This window comes from Centroberyx gerrardi, chromosome 16 (genome assembly GCF_048128805.1).
Source record: "Centroberyx gerrardi isolate f3 chromosome 16, fCenGer3.hap1.cur.20231027, whole genome shotgun sequence".
In the NCBI taxonomy this organism is placed as follows: Eukaryota; Metazoa; Chordata; class Actinopteri; order Beryciformes; family Berycidae; genus Centroberyx; species Centroberyx gerrardi.
Window position 1 is genome coordinate 16,897,578 of NC_136012.1, and position 20,370 is coordinate 16,917,947.

At 43.1% G+C, this 20,370-nt stretch overlaps 2 protein-coding genes across 2 annotated transcripts; both read right to left on the reverse strand.

Moving 5' to 3' along the window:
• Positions 1 to 1,919: 1,919 nt before the first annotated feature.
• lpar4 (lysophosphatidic acid receptor 4) lies at positions 1,920 to 3,728 on the reverse strand. The gene is made up of 2 exons (XM_071923907.2): positions 3,153 to 3,728; positions 1,920 to 2,976 (listed from the first exon to the last, which is right to left on the reverse strand). Exons 1-2 carry the CDS (start codon positions 3,726 to 3,728, stop codon positions 2,470 to 2,472), a joined length of 1,083 nt encoding a protein of 360 aa, XP_071780008.1. The 3' UTR covers positions 1,920 to 2,469.
• A 10,437-nt stretch (positions 3,729 to 14,165) lies between these two features.
• Positions 14,166 to 16,379, reverse strand: LOC139930690 (uncharacterized). Its single transcript, XM_071923932.2, has 2 exons — positions 16,177 to 16,379; positions 14,166 to 15,149 (listed from the first exon to the last, which is right to left on the reverse strand). Exons 1-2 carry the CDS (start codon positions 16,209 to 16,211, stop codon positions 14,357 to 14,359), a joined length of 828 nt encoding a protein of 275 aa, XP_071780033.2. The 5' UTR covers positions 16,212 to 16,379; the 3' UTR covers positions 14,166 to 14,356.
• Between the last annotated feature and the right edge of the window lie 3,991 nt (positions 16,380 to 20,370).

Below are 20,370 nucleotides of genomic sequence, written 5' to 3' on the forward strand. Positions count from 1 at the left end.
GCTTCTCTATATTACCGCAATACAGTCACAGAGGCAATTGTGGGCATAAAGAACAGTAAGCTCTGCACGTGACTTCTTGAAAGCAGAACCGTGGTTCAGCAGAATGGCACTGGTTGTTATCCACACTGTTGGTTTCACACCTCCAAATGCACATGAGGTCACATCTAAAAAAGAGCGTCGCACATACCTTCGTCTACACGTAGTTCCCAGGCTGTCATGCACCTATACGGTTTTCTGTGAGCCTTGCGAGCTTCCTGTGCTGCTACAGTTTTGTTTCATATCATATCAGTTATCATATCACGGTTCTGTATAGAGCCAGGACAGACACTTGATTAATAAACATAGAACACATACCACCAAATTGTGGTGAATGGTAGGTGGAGTGTGTATGGATATATTAAGTGGAGCATCTCCACTGTATTTGCCAATAGAACTCTTATCAGGTTAGAAAGTGAGTGTTAGTTCCACCAAATGGCCACTAGAGGTCAGAACATACCAATACAGGCAGTTTACTACTCATTATGAACAGGAAACAGAATGCTCCTTTAAAGGAAATATTTTCTTCTCTGAGACAAAGGAAGAGTAAGTTTGAGTGAGTTTTCTCTTAATGTTGCAAGTATTTGGGCCGCATTTTTAACATGAACCGGTGAAGAGGTTAAGGTCAGTTCTTGCATGTCTTTCTACACTCCCACTATCTTACATCCTGCCCTAATTCTGTGCACTCCAGTATATTCCTCCTCCTCTCTGCCACCCCTGACCCAAATCCCCCAGTCCCTCTACTGTTGTCTGTAATTCTCTGCTCGTAGATGCATATGGTCACATCACTCACACGACCAGAGAGGCCTACTAGGATTACTCTCCCTCACTCTGTCTGTCTGTCTGTCTGTCCTGTCTCTCTCTTTCTCTCTCACACTTCAAAGTGGCCTAATTACATTCCCTAGTAAGGCCATGATTCTGTTACTATCCCTAGCTCTGCATGTCTCCATGAAAAGTATGGATAAACAACTTGTACTAACATGTTGTATAATGTCCCAGACTGAACTATGTTCCCTTCTCCAGCAAGAGCCTTTAGTATACATACAGAAACATATAAGGCTCCTTGGTGGCGTTCCTTGGTAGCTCCATGGGAAGACTATGGTGTTATGACTGCTGGGCTTAGTCCAACTAGGTGAGACCATGATAAAAATGAATGCACTCGTGGCATACTTAAGGCACTTTGGATGAAAGTATCCACCAGATGGCCCACACAAAAACACACAGACACTGACCAATACAAAACAACTCAATCTCCTGGATTTGCTGACTAATGTAATGACTGTTTTGTGCTATAAGCAATGCAACACTTTGTATATGGCATGATTTTGTGTGAGTATGTAGCCAACAGTGTGTGTCTCAGTACTTTGGAGTGTGTGCACATTGGTGTGTGTAAGAGACTTAGAGCAGATCTGTGGTCTAAGGCCAGATTAAGACAGAGAGAACTCATTCAGAGGCAAACAATGGACCATTGCTCCAGTCATAATAAGCATTTGGCCTGTGACACAGCACACAGGCCAAGGTCCTCGATTGGATCAGAGCTGCCCTCTGGCTCTAAGAACAAGATCACATTAGGCGTTTGGTAAAAACGAAGAACCACAGTATAACAACTCCCCTATCAATCCAAATCTACATTCCCCCTGACAAAGGGCTGTCCCTGTTCAGAATAAGGTCGACTGAACCAAGAGCAGGCGCAGCGGGAGAACTGTAATAATAAATGCAGCCAAGAAAGCAATTCAGAACAGATATTTAATGGCCTCAAACTTCAATGTGAGACACACTCAACTCAGCAGGTCAGGGTGCTGCTGTGTTATAATAACAATGGAACTCACCACACTAAAGAGTGTCAACATTAATCTCTAAAATGATATACTGTGAAAGCTTGAACAATATAACAATGGAAATTCAGGCTCAGAGTGTTACAAAAGAACTCAACAGCACATTTCAACAATGCGGACAAAAATCTCAAATCTTATTCACAATCCAGTGCATTTGTGAGTGTGTGTGCGTGTGTGTGTGTGTGTGTGTGTGTGTGTGTGTGTGTGTGTGCGTGCGTGCGTGTGTGTGTGTGTACTGTTAAGCCTGAGTGATACTGTGCTTGAGTCTCTTATAGAGGCCCCTTGTCCCTGGTCCGTCACAACTGTCCTGGTGTGGCTGGGTCTGTGGTCCCTTAGTGTTCTCTCATCGTAAACACACACACCCACACAGATACACACATTCCTCTGCTCTCCAATGGTGGTTAATCCGTAAAGCCCAGGCCATACCTCAGGACTTACCTCAGGACTTAACTAATCTGCTGAGTTATGTGTTTGTCACTTCCAGGACCAAACTGCTGATTGCTTTATTTTTTCAAGTCAAGTTCAACTTCAGGACTCCTGTCTTTCAAACCCAGCCTGTCCTTCTTCTCTTTCCTTTTCTCCCTTCTTCCCTGTTGAGTCAGAACTGAGTCTCAGACTGCCTCGTCTCTTTGCCGTTGCTGGCCAGTGTGTTTGTGTCTCTGGTGAGAGTGTTTGCTGTGTCCTGGGTCTCAGTGTCACTGCTGAGGTGTGTGTCGCTACGGGGGTTGCTCTCAGGCCGGGTCCCGGACCCCTTGCCTCCCGTGGTCAGGCTTTTCTGGAAGCTCTCTGAGGTGAAGTAGTAGACCACGGGGTCCAGGCAGCAGTTGAGGCTGGCCAGACACAGAGTGATAGGGTAAAGAGTCCGGGCAAAGCGCTCCACAGCACAGTTTGCCAGGGCCTGGGTCCGCACCAGAGCGTAGAGGAAGAGGATGGAGTTGTAGGGGACAAAGCAGATAATGAAGATGCCCAGGTGGACCAGGATCATCCTTAGGACGCGCCTCTTGCTCTCACATCCGTGGCCAACGGTCACCGGGCGACGGAGTGTCCGCAGAACCAGCGAGGAACACACCAAGTTGGCCAGCAAGGGGAGCAGGAAGCCCACAATCTGGGAAGAGAATAACAAATAAATGTTAATGTAAAGGTTTACCCTCCTTGATATGGGTCTGGTTAGGTTAATATGGTAAAGACTGATAAAAAAAGAGTAAATATGTGTATTTGCGCAGCTATCAGACCTTTCAGACCACCATCCATACTTTCCCATCCCTGCCCCTCCTCGCTCACCTCGATGAAGATGGTGATTTTGGACAGGTAGGTCCTCCAGGTGCTCTTGGAGAAGCCCTCGAAGCAGGCTGTGGCTCGGTTGGCCCTGTTGATGGTGGAGAAGAAGGTCACTGATATCCCTCCTCCCACGATGGTCAGCCACACCGCCGCGCACACTAGCGCCGCGTTCCTGCGCGTGCGGATGGAGCGGGAGCGGAAGGGGTAGACGATAGCCAGGAAGCGGTCTACGCTGATGCAGGTGAGGAAGAGCATGCTGCCGTAGATGTTAGTGATGAAGGCCGTGCCCGATACCTTACACAGTCCATCTCCAAATGGCCAGTGACGGTTAACGTTGTAGAAGACCTTGAATGGCAGCGTAAAAACAAACACTAAATCAGATAACGCTAAATTGGTCATGAACATTGTGGTCTCGTTGCGCATCTTCATCCGGAAGCAGAAGACGAAGAGGGCGGCACAGTTGGTGATCAGGCCGAGGACAAAGACCACACTGTAGACCACCGAGTACAAGTTGTACTTGAAGGAATCGTCGATGCCACAGTCCTCCATTCCGGTCTCATTGAGCACCAGGCTGGCCATGGTGACAGCTTAGATGGGGAGGGGGGCTCCGCAGATCAAGGGTACAGTAAAGCCGTCAGGAAAGGGGCGAGTCAGGGCGGATATCTGGGGAACGGGGGTGTCAGTGGGGGGTCCACCAGTCAAGCCCCCTCCTAGCCATCGTGGACATTCACACACACAAACGGAGGCAGAAACACTCAGGATGTGAGACGACGGGGCTGCTCAATCCTCCTGTGGAGAGAGAGGAAAAAGCACATGGTCACTTCCTCACAATAAAACTAAGACGGGACTAAGGAGCAAACAACTCCAGTTGTTCAGTGCAAATGGGAGCTGTGGCATGTTGAATGGTTAGGTATGATTCATATGTCATTATTGGCATATACCAAAATGCAATGAAAATTTTTTAGTGATACTATAATAATACATAATATTAAAAAATAATAATTGCATTCACGCTATACGTTTGAGTAAACAAGTATGTTTTAAAATTTTATTTCCGTCTACAGAGGACAGTAAGCAAGAAGGATCATTTATACCAAGTGATACTAAATTTCAATTTAAAATGTCTTTAATGTAGCCGTTTTACTATTACTATTATTACTATTACTATTTGAGAGGCAAATGTGAGGGATACTTCTCAAAAGGACATCAGTCATTCATGCAACAGCCAAATAAAATTTTCAGATATATTGGACATCATTAATTTGAGTCCCTACTATTTACCAGGATCCATATCTACAACCATCTACAACGTCCTTTTGATTGGGACCAACTATAGGTGTTAAGTTTAGGCGAGTTATCAGTTAGTTTAACCTCTGTTATCTTGAATGATGAAGCATCAACATAATCTCAACAGTAAATGTAGGCAGCCTTGTACTGGCATCTGTATGTTCATATGCACATTTGTTATGTATGTATGGTTTTACCTGACAATGAGAAACAAATGAGCACACAAGAGCAAGATTAGCATATAGCCTCTTAATGACTACTAAGTACAAATAAGAAAGCAAGGAGTGGCTAATAAATCCTCTAAATGTATGCAATACTCCATATATTCTGTTAACTAACAAAACATTTCTCAAACCCAATGAGAGGATAACTTACTTCAGTCACTCACACAACAGATAAGTAAGAACCAAAACCTCCTGTTACTAAGCAACCAATTAAACGAGGCGGGCACTCAATTAAGCATGTACCCCTCATATGCACCACTACCTTAACTGTCCAGGGAACTTTATGGGGGAATTTAACACAATATGACTGCCTATCTGGGTGAAAAAACATAAGCATACAGAGATGACATTGCTGCTTACAAATTAACTTTGACACCTGGATTTAGTTTAATTTCACTGTTAACGCAGCAATTTATTGTCTGTGTGTATGTGTGTGCATTAAAGCATGCTTGTAAGTGTGTCTATGTACTGTATATGTGCATGTTCATGTGTTATCTGTCAGTATAAATACCAGTCTCCTCTATCTGGAGGGTTTCAGTTCTCATGGCAGTGTGGCATGTGGCACGTAGGGCGGCACCAGAAGTGTGTGAGGTAAATGGCTGTCTGGGGAAGGAACGTTCCCATGTAGATTAGGAGGCTGAACATTCATTCTCAACTCCAGCTTCAGTATTCAGTATTAACGAATCAATGTTAAAGAATCCAATGTAAAATCTATTTCACAGTATAAAATGGATGGGTTTTGTGTGGGCAGTGGGCAAACATAACTTGGTTGGGCTACAACTTAGTAGTAGTAGTAAACAACTCATGGGACCAGCATGTTGGCTTGGTGCAAAAAGAATTCAGAGCTGCTCACAACATCACCGATCGTTGTTGTCAAGGAAACATGATGGTTTTGTTGTCAGTATCTAGACTTGAATAATCTAAACTTGAACTCTTGAACTCTTGACTATTCCTCTGGAATATATCCATAGACTTATCCGAATCTGCATTTATTATTTGCATTTATTATTTGCATTATCACTATTTGCACTGTCTCTATTGTTGTATATTATGTACATTACCTTTATTTTATTTTAGTACCTATTTCTTCTATTACCTTCCTGTACATGAAACATACTTGACTTCCTTGGCATTGTCCGCCAATTGCTGCTGTGACACCTGAATTTGAATAAAGTGCTATCTTATCTTATCTTATCTTATCTGAGCAGGTAAATCTCCATTCATTCACTTGAAGCAGTATTTGATTCTGTGATGTCATCTCCATCACTGTGTGCCTTTTACCAGTTTTACTATTGCACTTGATATTTCTATTGCTCACATAATGAACATTTGCACTTTTTTTTCTAGTATGACAATGATGCTTTATGATGTAATTACTATTCACATATCTTTATCTCCATGCCATGCCAATTTCTTGACTATTTTGCTTAAGTCTGGTAAGTCAGTAGGAAGACTATATGTGTGATTGGTCTTACTCAAAAATGATAGAAATGAGAAGATACAAACACGTCTATTTGGGCCTATAAAAAGAACTGTCTGCTTGAATGGCTGATCACATGTACGCATCTCTATGTACAACAATGCTGACGCAACAAAAAAACATGATTGCCAATTTGTATTTGATACAGCAAGTATTTCGTATCTACCTACCAGGGCAATTTCAAGTTTGAAGGTAGCCATCAGACATTATCACACTGCACACAGGTAAACAAAAGCAACTGCATTACAATATTATTATTACAATGCACTAAGACACTCAGGGACTGCAACTCACAGTACGTTATGACCAAATCAGCCTGTCACAAAACAAAAGATGTCGGACTGAATCTTTGACACTCCATATGACTCTCAGCCAAAATAGAAGCTGTTTTTAAACAGTATTTGACCAAAGACGGAGCTGCACCTCTCTCCCTCTCTCTCTCTCTCTCTCTCTCTCTCTCTCTCTGTGTCTCTGTGTGACCAGGCTTATCTTGTGTTATGCAACAGAGCTGAACCAGCAGTGAGGCAGAGGGCTCAGCGGCGGTGGGTCTTTGGCACTGTATGTACAATCCTGATTCCTGAGTGTCTCTGGATAAGTTTCTCTCTATCTCTGTTTCCACCACACACACACACACACACACACACGCACAAAGGCAAGGCTGTGAGTGTAAGCAGTCCATCAGTCCAGTCCTGTGCCAGCTGCAGTGTGACATCTTTACTGCGTTTTCACACGCCTCCCTAAAAGCCTCCACTGGCCCTTACAATACCCTCACTGTACCCTTCTGCACACCACACACACACACACACACACACACACTCACGTAGATGCACAAGTCATCGCACGTGCATACACAAGCACATACCCTTACATGCGCGAGTCTTCACACGTACACACACACACACACACACACACACTGTAGGGTTCTGTGTACTGTGGCTCTGTCCCAGGACCCCTGACACTGCCTGACTCATATTTAGCTGATGTTTCTGCAGGGAGCCCAGGCTATAGAACATTGAGTTTGGCTGCTATACAGTTTGTGTTTGAGTTGAATGAACACAAACTACCTATCCTTTACAAAAAAGTCACATGTGAAAATGAAATTTTCACCTGTGAATTGTCTCTTTGCATGTGAAATTAAGTTTTCACATGTGAAAGAAACTAAGGGTTTCATTCCAAAATCAAAATGCTATATATCCATTTTAGAAAAATGTTGTGACCTGAAATTGATAAGGCAATATTTGAAAAACATACATGATTCTGTCCTCGAAAATGAAGTCAGCTATTTTATAAGTAAATGTCTTAAAATGACTCCTAACTTCAATACTAACCCAGAATGTGCGTAACTTTCATGCCAGCAGTCAGTGCTGGAGAGTGAGTGTCATTTTTTAAAATGGTGGATATCTCATTTTGGAACTAAACTCTTACGAATATTATCATATGTAATGGCAGATGACAATGTGAAAAAAATGTTCACATGTGAAAACCAACATGTGTCCAAAAAAACCATATGTGCTTTGAATTCACATGTGGATTTTAACATGTGACTTTTTCATTAGGGCTAATTCAGACCTATGGAGCACAAATGTGTTGAGGATTTTGCTCGAACCCATGCTGCGACATCTCATCCTGGGCGTGTGTGTGTGTGTGTGTGTGTGTGTCTCATGTAGAAAGCCTGTGGCGGCTCAGGTCGTGGACAGCTGCAGAGTTACAGGGTTTCCCCACAGCCGGCCGCAGCAGTGACAGGGTTTGAGAAACAGGCCTCTGAGACCTGCTGCTCTAAACAGATCAGGTTCAGGTTCAGCTCACATCCAGCTGTTCCTTTCTCTCACATGCTCGGAGAGGGAAGCGGAGGATAACCAGGCACAAAGCAAGAGACAGCTTCACTGCTTACAGCCAACTCACCAAGTCAGTCATGTGCTGGGCAGCAGTAGGGAATTACTATGTAAAAGATGTTCATAATACAGAGTGCATCAGAAAGTTCTTGTTATAATTCTAACCCACATTAGGCCATCACATTGTACAATATACATTTAACATACTTACTAATGCTGGTCATTATGCTACCAAGGATTACTTCATGAATAGGTTATTCATTGTTCTGATGCCCTAACTTGGCAATAAACTTAAGTTTTCTTAAAAAGTTTTTTGGTAACATTGCAATATCTTGATGGTTCTTGTACTTAAGAGCAGCTGTAACATCCAAGCTACAGTCTATAAATTAGATCCTTTTTATTTTAATTCGTTTCAAAGATGGTAAACTGAATGGCAGCTCTATGTGTAAATGTACAACTGTAATTTGTACATTTCTGTGGCTAAAGCAGCACATTCATTCTCTTACAAGGGAAGCAGCTAGCCTACTAAAATGTTTTTGACAACTAGCCATAACATAAACAAAACTTACTGTCTTGTTAATCTCGCAGTTGAATGTGATGGTGACAGCTCGGCTCCTTGTCACTGTTGTTTGTCAGTCTGGCAGCAGTGCGGCGGCGCAGCTGTCAAAAGAAAAGCTCCGTACTTTTTGGCTCCTAATGTGCTGCTGAGTCTACAAACTTGTGTCCTTGCCGTTTCCCTGGATATATTTTTTCCCCGAGTCGAAAACCGATCAAAAAACACGAACAAGTGATAGGAATGTTTTGTAAGTATAAGCAAAAGAAAAATCCTGCGGGTGTAATTTCTTCAATTAATCTTGACGACTCGCTCGCTCCACTAGAAATGGGAACGCATCAAACCCACCGCGCCAGTTCAGCTCACCCCGGAGTGTTTGTGCGCGCGTGTGTGGATATGTGTGTGTGTGTGTGTGTGTGTGTGTGTGTGTGTGTGTGTGTGTGTGTGTGTGTGTGTGTGTGTTTGGCTGGAGGGCGGCTTGCACGGCCACAGGAAACGAGACAATAGCACCTCGGTCGGGCGAGGAGGGGGTTGGGGGGGTGTGGGGGGTGAATAGAGGATTGTGGAGGAGGAGGAGGAGGAGGGAAGGAGAGAGAGGGGACACAGACTGGTGTCATCAGCTGCTAAACTGGAGAGCTGATGGCTTTTATATAGGCTATCAGCAGTGATGTAGTGGTAAATTAAAAGGCGCGCACACTATGAGTTCCAGCTGGTGATCATTAAATGGCAAACAACCACAAATAAACAAAAATCAATTATACTTTCACAAAAGCATTCATTACTGTATGCTGTATATACTTTTTTGGTTAAAGACCCTATCTTCATATAACACATCAGTTTCATATTACTTACTATGATGTATACTAGGAATTTATGTCACAAAGATACATATCAGCCTAAAAAAAGTGCATAAAGTCTATTCCACAAATAAAAAAGTGGGTAAATTGGCTTTAAGTGGGTTCACCCCACACATCCATGTATGTCAGAGCTTCCCATTGTGGGCGACTTGATTTAGACCATTAGACTTTACACTTACTATAGTAGTTACTGCAACATGTGACATATAACCTTATACATCAGGGATTATCAAAAGGCAATTACAACCACCAATAAACAAATCAGTTATACTTTCAGTAAAACATTTATGTTATTTTTTGTTTGTTTAAAGACCATATCTTCATATAACTTACATATTACAAGATATGATATGACATATATTACTGTTATGACGTACTATGAATTTATGTTATACATATTTATGTCAGCCTAAATGCATAAATTGTATTCCACAAATTAAAAAAAGTAGGTAAACTGAGATGAGGTGGGTTTACCCTCCACATCCCTATATATCAAAGACAGTCTCTCATTGCGAGTGACTAAATTTAGACCATATAGGTGGCTTTGGACCTACTGCAAACAAGGTGTGAAATATCACCTTATACATGCAGTGTAAACGCAGCAGATGTAAGTAAAAACAATTATCAAAATGGAGGTGACATCTCCAGAACCTCTGCCTGCCAACTGGGGAGATTTCGTACAAGTTAAATAAACAGTGAACTATGTGTGATCTCTCAGTACTAGCTCTATTTTGGCTGATCAAAGTCCTGCCACACCATTGTTACAATACAATCTTCATGTTTTAGGCTACCAAAACTGCTATTTATAGCCAGGTGACAGGGCGGCGTTGGATAGGTTCCCATTGTGTTCAGGCTGGCATGGGGCTGCATGTGTGTGTGTGTGTGTGTGTGTGTGTGTGTGTCCGTGTGTGTGTGTGTGTGTGTGTGTGTGTGTGTGTGTGTCCGTGTGTGTGTGTGTGTGTGTGTGTGTGTGTGTGTGAGAGAGAGACACTTGACAGAGGGGAAGTGGTCTTTGGGGGTAGTGTCTGGCAGGCTGACTACTCCACAATAGCAGCAGGGAGGACAGGACATCCTGCTTACTGCATAAACTGAACACACAGACACACACATGCATACACCCTCTCTCTCTCTCCCTCTCACACACACACACACACACACATATACACGTATGCGCGCACACACACCCACACCCACACACAAATGCACATACACATGCACACAGTACATTACACATCATCCAGATGTCTTTAACCTCTTAAGTCTTGCTATTGAAGTGAGTATGCGTGTGTGTGTGTGTGTGTGTGTGTGTGTGTGTGTGTGTGTGTGTGTGTCTCTCTCTGTGTGTGTGTGTGTGTGTGTGTGTGTGTGTATGTGCTACACATTTTGACAAAAACATGTTTTCATAATGACATTATATAACATAATTTAAATATTTTCTTTCACTTGGTCAGCTTGAACATGGTATTGCTTCATTATTTGGCAAGTAATCGCTTTAAAATCTTCTTGATGAGTTTTCTTTTACCTTGATAAGAACATAAACTTAGCAGCGGTGATACACTAGACCATTTCAGGGGAAATGTAAATGGCCAACACTCCCAGAGACAGAACACAATGTAAGGTAGAGGGTCAAAAACATATATTCAAATGTCTCCTGCTAACGACATTTTCCTATGACGTTAAAGCTGGGTTTATTCAAAGGAACCTAATACCTTTCAGAGTTGCTCCAAAAGTGTATTACTACCTCAAAATCAAGTTTGAGGAGATAATGGCACAACTGTGCGCTTATTATGTAAAGTCATCAGTTGGCTGACTGTGGTAGACTGACAGTCCAAACACCCAATTGGGACAAGAGATAGAACTGGTCAAAATTAACAAAAAGCTGTGGTGAAATTTCATGATTGGATAAACCAGAAGACAAGTGAGGCTTGATTGGGCAGCAGAACCCCCCCCCTCTCCCCTCCCCTCCTTCTCAGTGTTTGGTAATGGTAACTAAGCTGTGCTGCCCTGGCCAAGGCTTTGTGAGTCACACCACACAGAACAAAGACCCCATTACTGCGCCCCCTCCACCCTCTCCCTCCATCTCCCTCCCTCCCTCCCTCCATCTCCCTCTTTCTCGACCCTTCTGTCTTGCTCCCCTTTAATGCGATGATGAGTGTATTTCCTTTGCTTTCCTCCCCTTGCCTCTGTCCATCCTCTCATTCATTTGCTCCGGGAAAGTTTAGGGGCAGCCCGTCGTGCCACACATACCTCTGCCCTGACAACAGACTTAGACAAAGGCAGCGGAGCAGTACAACACGGGAGCCTTGGGCTTTACAGGCTTTATGGACTGACATTAACATGGCTGGAGTGGGGTGGCTTGTGTGTGTGTGTGTGTGTCTGTCTCGCTCCCGCTCTCTCACACCCAAACACACACACACATACACACACTCACTTTCTGACAACAGCTCAAAACTGACCTTAGCCCCATGAGCCAACGTCCAGATCTGACCTGGAGCGGAGTCTGGATCAATGCTGCTGGCTGTGGCTGAGGCACAGAGGCAGGCAGCCGCTCTGGGCTGTTTACCCCATAGCACTGATAGGTGCAGCATGAGCAGCCATGGGTGAGCGCTCGCTGGTTGGACTGAGCCGAGGCAGACAGGCTGACCAGACTGACCCCGGCCTGTGGACCCCGGATCTGCCTGTCAGTCTCGGAGATATAATGGTCTCTACTGTACCTTGCCTGGTGGACATAGAGCGCCAGCTGTCCCAAGATCTGAACACTTCATTTACAAAATGTTACATATCCATTTTGGGAAGAAAAAAAACATGACTCTGAGATGAATTATTCAATATCTCTAAATCATAGAACAGTTGTCAACAGTTTGTCAACCAAGGAATTAAGTTACCGGCTATCTTTTGTCATAATTTGTTGTCCCTCATGATGGAATTGGGGATTTTGACAAAGCTTGAGGAAATGATTCAGCTCCCCACTGTGTTCCAGTGATCTCAACATTGCACGGCCCAAAGGGGGCGCTAAAATTACAGGTCAAAACAAGGTGACATACTGTATCTGTTAGTCACTGGCCCGAAGAGCAGCTGCAGTGCTGCCCTCAGGGGGGACAAGGCAACATGTTTAGTGTTTAATTGATTATGATAAACCTCATCTCTCCCTTATGGTCTTTTGTCTTTGGTCTTTTGTAGTCTATTCTTATTCTGCCTTGGCTGTTGCGGTGTACAGAATGAACCTTGACTCACTCAAGAGGACAAACAGGATCTATTGTTATTTTTGAAAGTTTTGACCTCCCACATTGTTTGCCCTTGACTGACAACCCCACTGCCAAAGTACACCGCACAGGGCTACCACTGCCAAACAGAGAGCATCATGGGAAGGCAGCTGCCACCACTGTTCGTTACTCCTCTTCATCCTGTTATTCCTCATTTTTCAGCCTTAATTGATTAGTTCCAGGAACACTTAAAATCCCAACTACACACAGCCATGTACACACACATACACACTCTGGAGCCACCATACTAATTAGCTTGGTAAAGTAGCTCACTCCCTCCATCCTCTTCAACCCTTTTCACTTTGTTAGACTCCATATAGACAGCAGAAACTGCCAAAAGTAGACTCAGTTGCGATGTGCTTCCCCCTGCTGGAAAAACCCTGCACAGCAATATTCAAATCCCGACTGACTCATCAGGATACTTGGTGATTATTCAGAGCAACATGAAACTGTTACTCACCTGAAAATGTAAAACAGATGTCTACAATTACTCTGTGCTAAGACACTTCCTCCTTCAATCATGTTGTTTTCCCTGCTGTTTTCAGTGACACAACATATACACATTTCTCAGAAAGAGACTGTGGTGTGTGATGGGAAGTGCGGTTATGTCACAGATTACTTCCAAACTTTCACAAACGCAAACAGTTTATTCTCAGGATGTCCATCTCTGATCTTTCATATCCTCAGTGACTGATCCCTGCACTACAGAGGATGATAACAGACACTGATATCCAGGCTGAAGCCAAAGTGTGCCTGAGTATTGACTGAAAGTTTAGGGTGTTTTTTTTTTTGCCTTCGTCTTATCAGGTTGACCCACGTTTGACTCATGTAAGCAGCAAATTCTCTCTCAGTGTGTACATGTGTGTGTGTGTGTGTGTATATTGTCTGTACACAGCATTGATTAACCAGAACTGGAATAGAGGCCTTGTCGTAATGCATGTTGTGTGTCTGACTAATTGCATGGATGGCAACATTTAAACAAATTAAGTTTGAGTCATTTCCATTCATTTGAAAAAACCCAGTTTCTCCTTATGACTCGACTAGTATAATGAGGACCATCCCAGTTTGTGCCAGGCACAGCTCCTCATCCGTTACACTGGACAAGCGATATGCAAAATGTAAGCAAGGAGAAAACAGTGAAGCATTACAATCAGGCACTATTGACAGAGACATGATATAAAGTAAAAAGCTTTAACAACAAGTCAGAGACTCATGTGTAGCTTTATAACGTTTAAACATGTCATACTTTTTTAGATAATGTTGTGTACTGTTTAACACTCCCTTTATGCTTTGACTGCAGTGCCCTCTATCTTGTCCCATCTTTTCCACGACTGGATTTGTCTGCCAGTTCACACAGTTGAGAGACTGCAGGATGAGACCATGTTTACTATATAAACCAGATAAGGATCTCTCTCTGTTCAAATGTGAGATCAGCTTACTTCACAAGAACCTGAAATGTAAACTGAGGAAACCTTTGGTTGGCATGGCCTCTACAAACATACTAACATACTACATACTGTAACATACTAATTATACTATATGTTCTTTTTATAACATTATACAAACAAGCCTGCAGCAGTGGACAAACCTTTGGTCCAGCGCTGCATAGAAAATATAGCTGTATTAAAAATGCAGCAGGTTGATTTTGAAAATATATATATAAATAATAACATACTGTACAAAAATACATGTTATTTTACAGCCAAAACTCTTAATGGAAGTAGCTCTTCCTCCTCTTTTGTTTGCTGTAGAGGACGGCATAGTGGAGCCATGAATTCACCAGCCACAACGCCCTCCTGAGACAGATGGAGACAGTTGGCAGGGAGGAAGGAGGAGCCAGACTCAGAGAGGCAGTTTGAGGGTCTTGGAGTGCTAAGGAGTTCGTCTGAGGTCCAGAGTCTTGATGGAGCTTTGAGGCCAGCAGCAGGAGGAGCTCCAGGAGCACGAGCACCCAGACCAGGCTGCAGCTGAGCTGGGCCCAGTGAGAAGTCCTAAATCTGCGAGTCTGCAGAGGCCAGCGGGACACCAGGGTGGCCTCCAGTCCCAGCAGCCCCAGCAGGAGCAGAGAGGCCAGGTGGTGAGCGTCAAGCAGCCGCTGACACAGCACACTCACAGCCTCCCACCGCCAAACAGATCCCCCCTCCTTCACGAGGCCCATGTCAACCTCGAGGCCCGCCTCCACCCAGCGGCCCACGCTCGCTCCCAGCCGCAGCGCCCAGTGCAGGAGCAGGAGGCCGTCTGTGAGAGCCAGCTGGCCCAGGAAGACGGTGGAGGGCTTGGTGGAGATGTGGGGGGAGCGGAGCAGCAACAGGGCCTGCAGGCTGAACACGCAGCCCACCAGCAGGGGGAGTCCCGCTCCGTGGGGTAACAGCAGCACCGTCACCAGCTTCAGCAGCAGGAACCGTCGCAGCAAACCTCTGGGGGCCGAGAGCGCTCCTTCCTGGACTGAACATGACCAGCACCACAGGCCCATCTCCCACACTAATTTGAAAACTTGGTTTGATCTGCCAAGAGTATGAAAAATGTAGGTTAGCTCAGTGTGTGAAGCTAATATCAAAGCACAAATGGGACTACAATCCAAAGTAACACATTAGTCTGAAATTGTTGGACAGTCTCCATGAACTCACAAATCATTTTTTTCTTCTTCCTGGATCCTGGGGAAAACACGTGATTCAGATTCAGGTTGTCTCCCACACACACTCTCTCTCTCTCTCTGTCTCTCTCTCTCTCTCACATAACATAGTTCTCTCAGATTGTCACTGCAGCACTACAGTACTATCCTACTGTTAAACTTTCAGCGAGGCATAGGCCTAGACATGCAAACAAGCCTTCAATGAATTCTTCGGTTTTTATAGGTGCCACTTAACATGATTGAGGGTGAACCTCAAGTAGCGCAGGTCCATTATATCCACTCCAAGTATAAAGCAGCCGTCAAAGTGTGGTTCCAAAACAAATTATCATGGCATGCATTTCCATTGATAATTGATTGGATGAAAGTGAACCGAAGGAGCCTAATGAACAGTATACAGCAGATTAAGATACTTATAAGGAATATAAGTGTAATTCAATTCAGGATGGTAACAATTCAAAACAGCTTTATATCAGGCAACATGATGTGGCATTTATCAAATCACCTTTAATACTTCAACGCTTAAAAAAACAGGCATCAATCAGACCTATATACCTGAAACTTTTGGCACATTTCATTTTTGTTAATCATGGCTGTTGGTGATATAAGCTTCTTTTCACTTCAACCTTTGCATCTCTTCACCTCTCTTAACTCGACTGGTTGATCAAAGGGTTACAGTTTCTGTTAATCACGCTTTTAATGCGTTGGACTATGATTAGGGGTCCCGTTGAGACCTCAGAGTTATTCCTTGTTAACTCGCAATGGTTCTTCATAACAAAAATGCAGCCCAACTTCCGGTTCAACAGAAATTCACTTGACATACACTGTAACTTGTGTATGTTGGATCAGCCTTACATCAGAGTGTAGGTCAGAGACGTTCATTGTGTTTGTTTGAGACTCACCTGTGCGAAGGCAGGAAGCTGAGATTGAAGGTCATTCTCTTGTTTTGCCTGGATGTGCTCTGATCGCTTTTATCCCTGCCAGCCCCCTTCCTCTAACCTGGCTGCTGCTGCCCGGTGAGAGTGAGAGTGTGAGCACAGTCTCCACGCTCTTCTGTTTATGATCTCTGGCTGCTTCAACTAAACTGGCTCTTTCTGCCAATGTCATCATGTCTAGCCTGGAGGAGAGCCAGACAGCATCTGACTCATGTTGGTGGAGAGCCTATACCCAAGGGTTTCCCTGCATCAGTGACATCACCGTAAAACCTGTAGGTCGGTGGGTTTTTCCATGAAGGGCTGAGCCAAAAAAGGAAATTTTTGTTGGAGTGCGTGTGCCAGGAAGGGAGCTGCCTCACATACACTCAGACAGGAATCTTATCATTCAAAATATACTGTATCTGAAGAACCTTTGATACTATCTAATATCAGATTAGTACACAGATTCCTTACTCAAAGCAATTACTAGCAACGATTTTCCTATAGCCCCACAAAAATGTAAGAAAGTGTTTTCTTGCCAGATGTTAGTAGAATTCAGTGTTTCTGTTGACCGTACAGTTCAAGCTCAAGTTCAAGTTTGTTTATTTTATCACAAGCACATCTCAAAGGACTTTACAGAGAATGAGCCTAACTAGATCTAACTGATCAACAGAACAGAATAGAACAGAATGGTGTAGGACAAACGTAAAGAAGCAGAACAAAGCTTTGGTGATGTGATGTCAAGATGTTGGATGTGTTTGTGTTGTTATGTTGGGGCAGGCAGAGTGACACAGACAACCGTATCCATAACAACTTGGGTGTGGTCGCCATGATAACTGGCCGTTGTTATCATTGCCAAAAGTTGCGTGTCTCTTCTCAACTGAGTAATTGCCCAACTCACTCTGGCTTTACGTTCTGCGTGGTTTGATTCATTAGTTTCTGCGTTACTCTGATGGTTGACTTGGAACAGGTGGTTTTAGTTTCAGTTTGGTCCGTGTAAAGTAGGCTACACGTGAGGCCCGTTCCACAGGCCAGGTTTATGTGTAAGTGTGTGTGTGACCCACTGTGTAAGCATTTGTGTGTGTGCTTTGCCAGTTCTAACAGGAAAACCTTTGATATCAGGGGTAGAATGACAATGAGGGTAGGGTTAGGAATCAGTATTTAGCACAACTGTATGTGTGTGTGTGTGTGTGTGTGTGTGTGTGTGTGTGTGTGTGTGTGTGTGTGTCACAGTGTGTGTGCATGTATAGGCAAACAGACATCATTACCTACAAAGAAACCACCTACTATAGATTAGCTTACCATATACAGGTGATTAGGAAGCAGTTTGACTTGCACTGAAAGCTTCCTATATTACTGGATGATTTATGAATTTGTCCATTATTCTTGTGCAGTATTTCCAAGTTCCCCTCAGTTGCTGGTGCACTTTACGGTAATCTATACATTTCTTATACTGTCAACCAAAGAACAAAGTAATACTTACTGTAAGCTAATTACAATAACAAGAGAAAAAATATATACAAAAGAAAAACTAGAGAACACAAAATCATTTACTACTGATATAAAGTAAAATGGTGCATCTGACTGTAATGCTACCTGTTGTCGGTGTTTTGAGGTCCGTTCCACAGGCCAGGTTTATGTGTAAGTGTGTGTGTGACCCACTGTGTAAGCATTTGTGGGTTTGCTTTGCCAGTTCTAACAGGAAAACCTTTGATATCAGGGGTAGAATGACAATGAGGGTAGGGTTAGGAATCGGTATTTAGCACAACTGTATGTGTGTGTGTGTGTGTGTGTGTGTGTGTGTCACAGTGTGTGTGCATGTATAGGCAAACAGACATCATTACCTACAAAGAAACCACCTACTATAGATTAGCTTACCATATACAGGTGATTAGGAAGCAGTTTGACTTGCACTGTAAGCTTCCTCTATTACTGGATGATTTATGAATTTGTCCATTATTCTTGTGCAATATTTCCAAGTTCCCCTCAGTTGCTGGTGCACTTTACAGTAATCTATACATTTCTTATACTGTCAACCAAAGAACAAAGTAATACTTACTGTAAGCTAATTACAATAACAAGAGAAAAAATATATACAAAAGAAAAACTAGAGAACACAAAATCATTTACTACTGATATAAAGTAAAATGGTGCATCTGACTGTAATGCTACCTGTTGTCGGTGTTTTGAGGTCCGTTCCACAGGCCAGGTTTATGTGTAAGTGTGTGTGTGACCCACTGTGTAAGCATTTGTGGGTTTGCTTTGCCAGTTCTAACAGGAAAACCTTTGATATCAGGGGTAGAATGACAATGAGGGTAGGGTTAGGAATCGGTATTTAGCACAACTGTATGTGTGTGTGTGTGTGTGTGTGTGTGTGTGTGTGTGTGTCACAGTGTGTGTGCATGTATAGGCAAACAGACATCATTACCTACAAAGAAACCACCTACTATAGATTAGCTTACCATATACAGGTGATTAGGAAGCAGTTTGACTTGCACTGTAAGCTTCCTCTATTACTGGATGATTTATGAATTTGTCCATTATTCTTGTGCAATATTTCCAAGTTCCCCTCAGTTGCTGGTGCACTTTACGGTAATCTATACATTTCTTATACTGTCAACGAAAGAACAAAGTAATACTTATTGTAAGCTAATTACAATAACAAGAGAAAAAATATATACAAAAGAAAAACTAGAGAACACAAAATCATTTACTACTGATATAAAGTAAAATGGTGCATCTAACTGTAATGCTACCTGTTGTCGGTGTTTTTTAGGTCATTGTGTTATGACTGACGTGTTCTTGTTGGGAGAAAACTAGTGCTGGTGTTTTGGTCAAATGATTTAATTTTGCATACAGTGCTTTTGGTAGTTTTGTTGTGTTTTGGTCATGAAATCAACTGTTGTGCCATGCTGCATGTTGGTGCAGAGAGTTGTATGAAAAAGTGAAAAAGTGGACTCAGTAGTGAGCAATGCTTGTATCCAATTGTAAAAAACTGTAACTTGTAGCCAAGAGCATTGGACAATACAAGTGAATTCACATGGATGTCCAAAGATTCAAACACTGCCCTATGCATCAGAACCCCACCATGAGCAGTGCTGGGGAATTTCACTTTAAAAGTAACTGATGTGAAAATAGTACTTCCATTAAAACAAGTTTGTTATGTTACTGTTGTGTTACCAAAACCAAAATGCTCTCAAAATGGCCTTTAACTTCATGGAGTGCACATTATCAAATAAACACTGATGGGAAGCTATGTTTGACCACACGTACAAATGAGAAATTTTCTTGTATCTCCAGAGAATGCATCAAGAGAAAGCTCCCCATTAGTGCGGATGCATGGGGGTGTGTGAATGTGTGTGTGCGTACGTGTGTGTGTGTGTGTCTATGCGCACATGCAAGCTATTTTTTGTTGTACGCATGCTGGATAGGTGTGGGACGTTATCTAAACAATGCCTGAGGCGAAGGCACAACCTGTCTGTTCGTGAATAGATAGCAGAACAATGAGACGTGACGGAAAACATCTGCTGGGTCTAATTTTCACCCACACGGCAAAATCGTCACTGTTAAATTAACTCGGAGTGTTAATTTAGCTCTGAGAGCGTAAAAATCAACACATGCCAGTGTTCACATAGGTCCACTCAACACTTTTTAAATTTGCTGTGTGCAGATATCACAGTAAATACACTACCAGTCAAAAGTTTTGACACACCACATTTTTCTTTGTTTTTACTATTTTCCATATTTTAGAATAATAGTAAACATGAAATAGAAAAGGTGGGAAACAGTATAATGTGCAGTTTTATCTTGAAAAAAGACATTTATTAGGCACTGAACTATGGATCTCACATGACTAGGGCTACAGATATGCATTTTTTGAAAACCAGTCAGTATCTGGTGTGACCACCATTTGCCTCATGCAGTGCGACACATCTTCACATAGAGTTTATCAGGTTGTTGATTGTGGCCTGTGGAGTGTCGGTCCACTCCTCTTCAATGGCTGTGCGAAGTTGCTGGATATTGGCAGGAATCGGAACACGCTGTCGTACACGCCGATCCAGAGCATCCCAAACATGCTCAATGGGTGACATGTCTGGTGAGTATGCAGGCCGTGCAAGAACTGGGATGTTTTCAGCTTCCAGGAATTGTGTACAGATCCTTGCTACATGGGGCCGTGCATTA

Coding starts and splice junctions, on each gene's coding strand:
- lpar4 (XM_071923907.2), bottom strand. CDS start 3,728: ATGGCCAGCCTGGTGCTCAATGAGACCGGAATGGAGGACTGTGGCATC. Junction 2,977..3,152: donor AAATCACCATCTTCATCGAG/GTGAGCGAGGAG, acceptor TTCTCTTCCCAG/ATTGTGGGCTTCCTGCTCCC.
- LOC139930690 (XM_071923932.2), bottom strand. CDS start 16,211: ATGACCTTCAATCTCAGCTTCCTGCCTTCGCACAG. Junction 15,150..16,176: donor AGCTTCCTGCCTTCGCACAG/GTGAGTCTCAAA, acceptor TACTCTTGGCAG/ATCAAACCAAGTTTTCAAAT.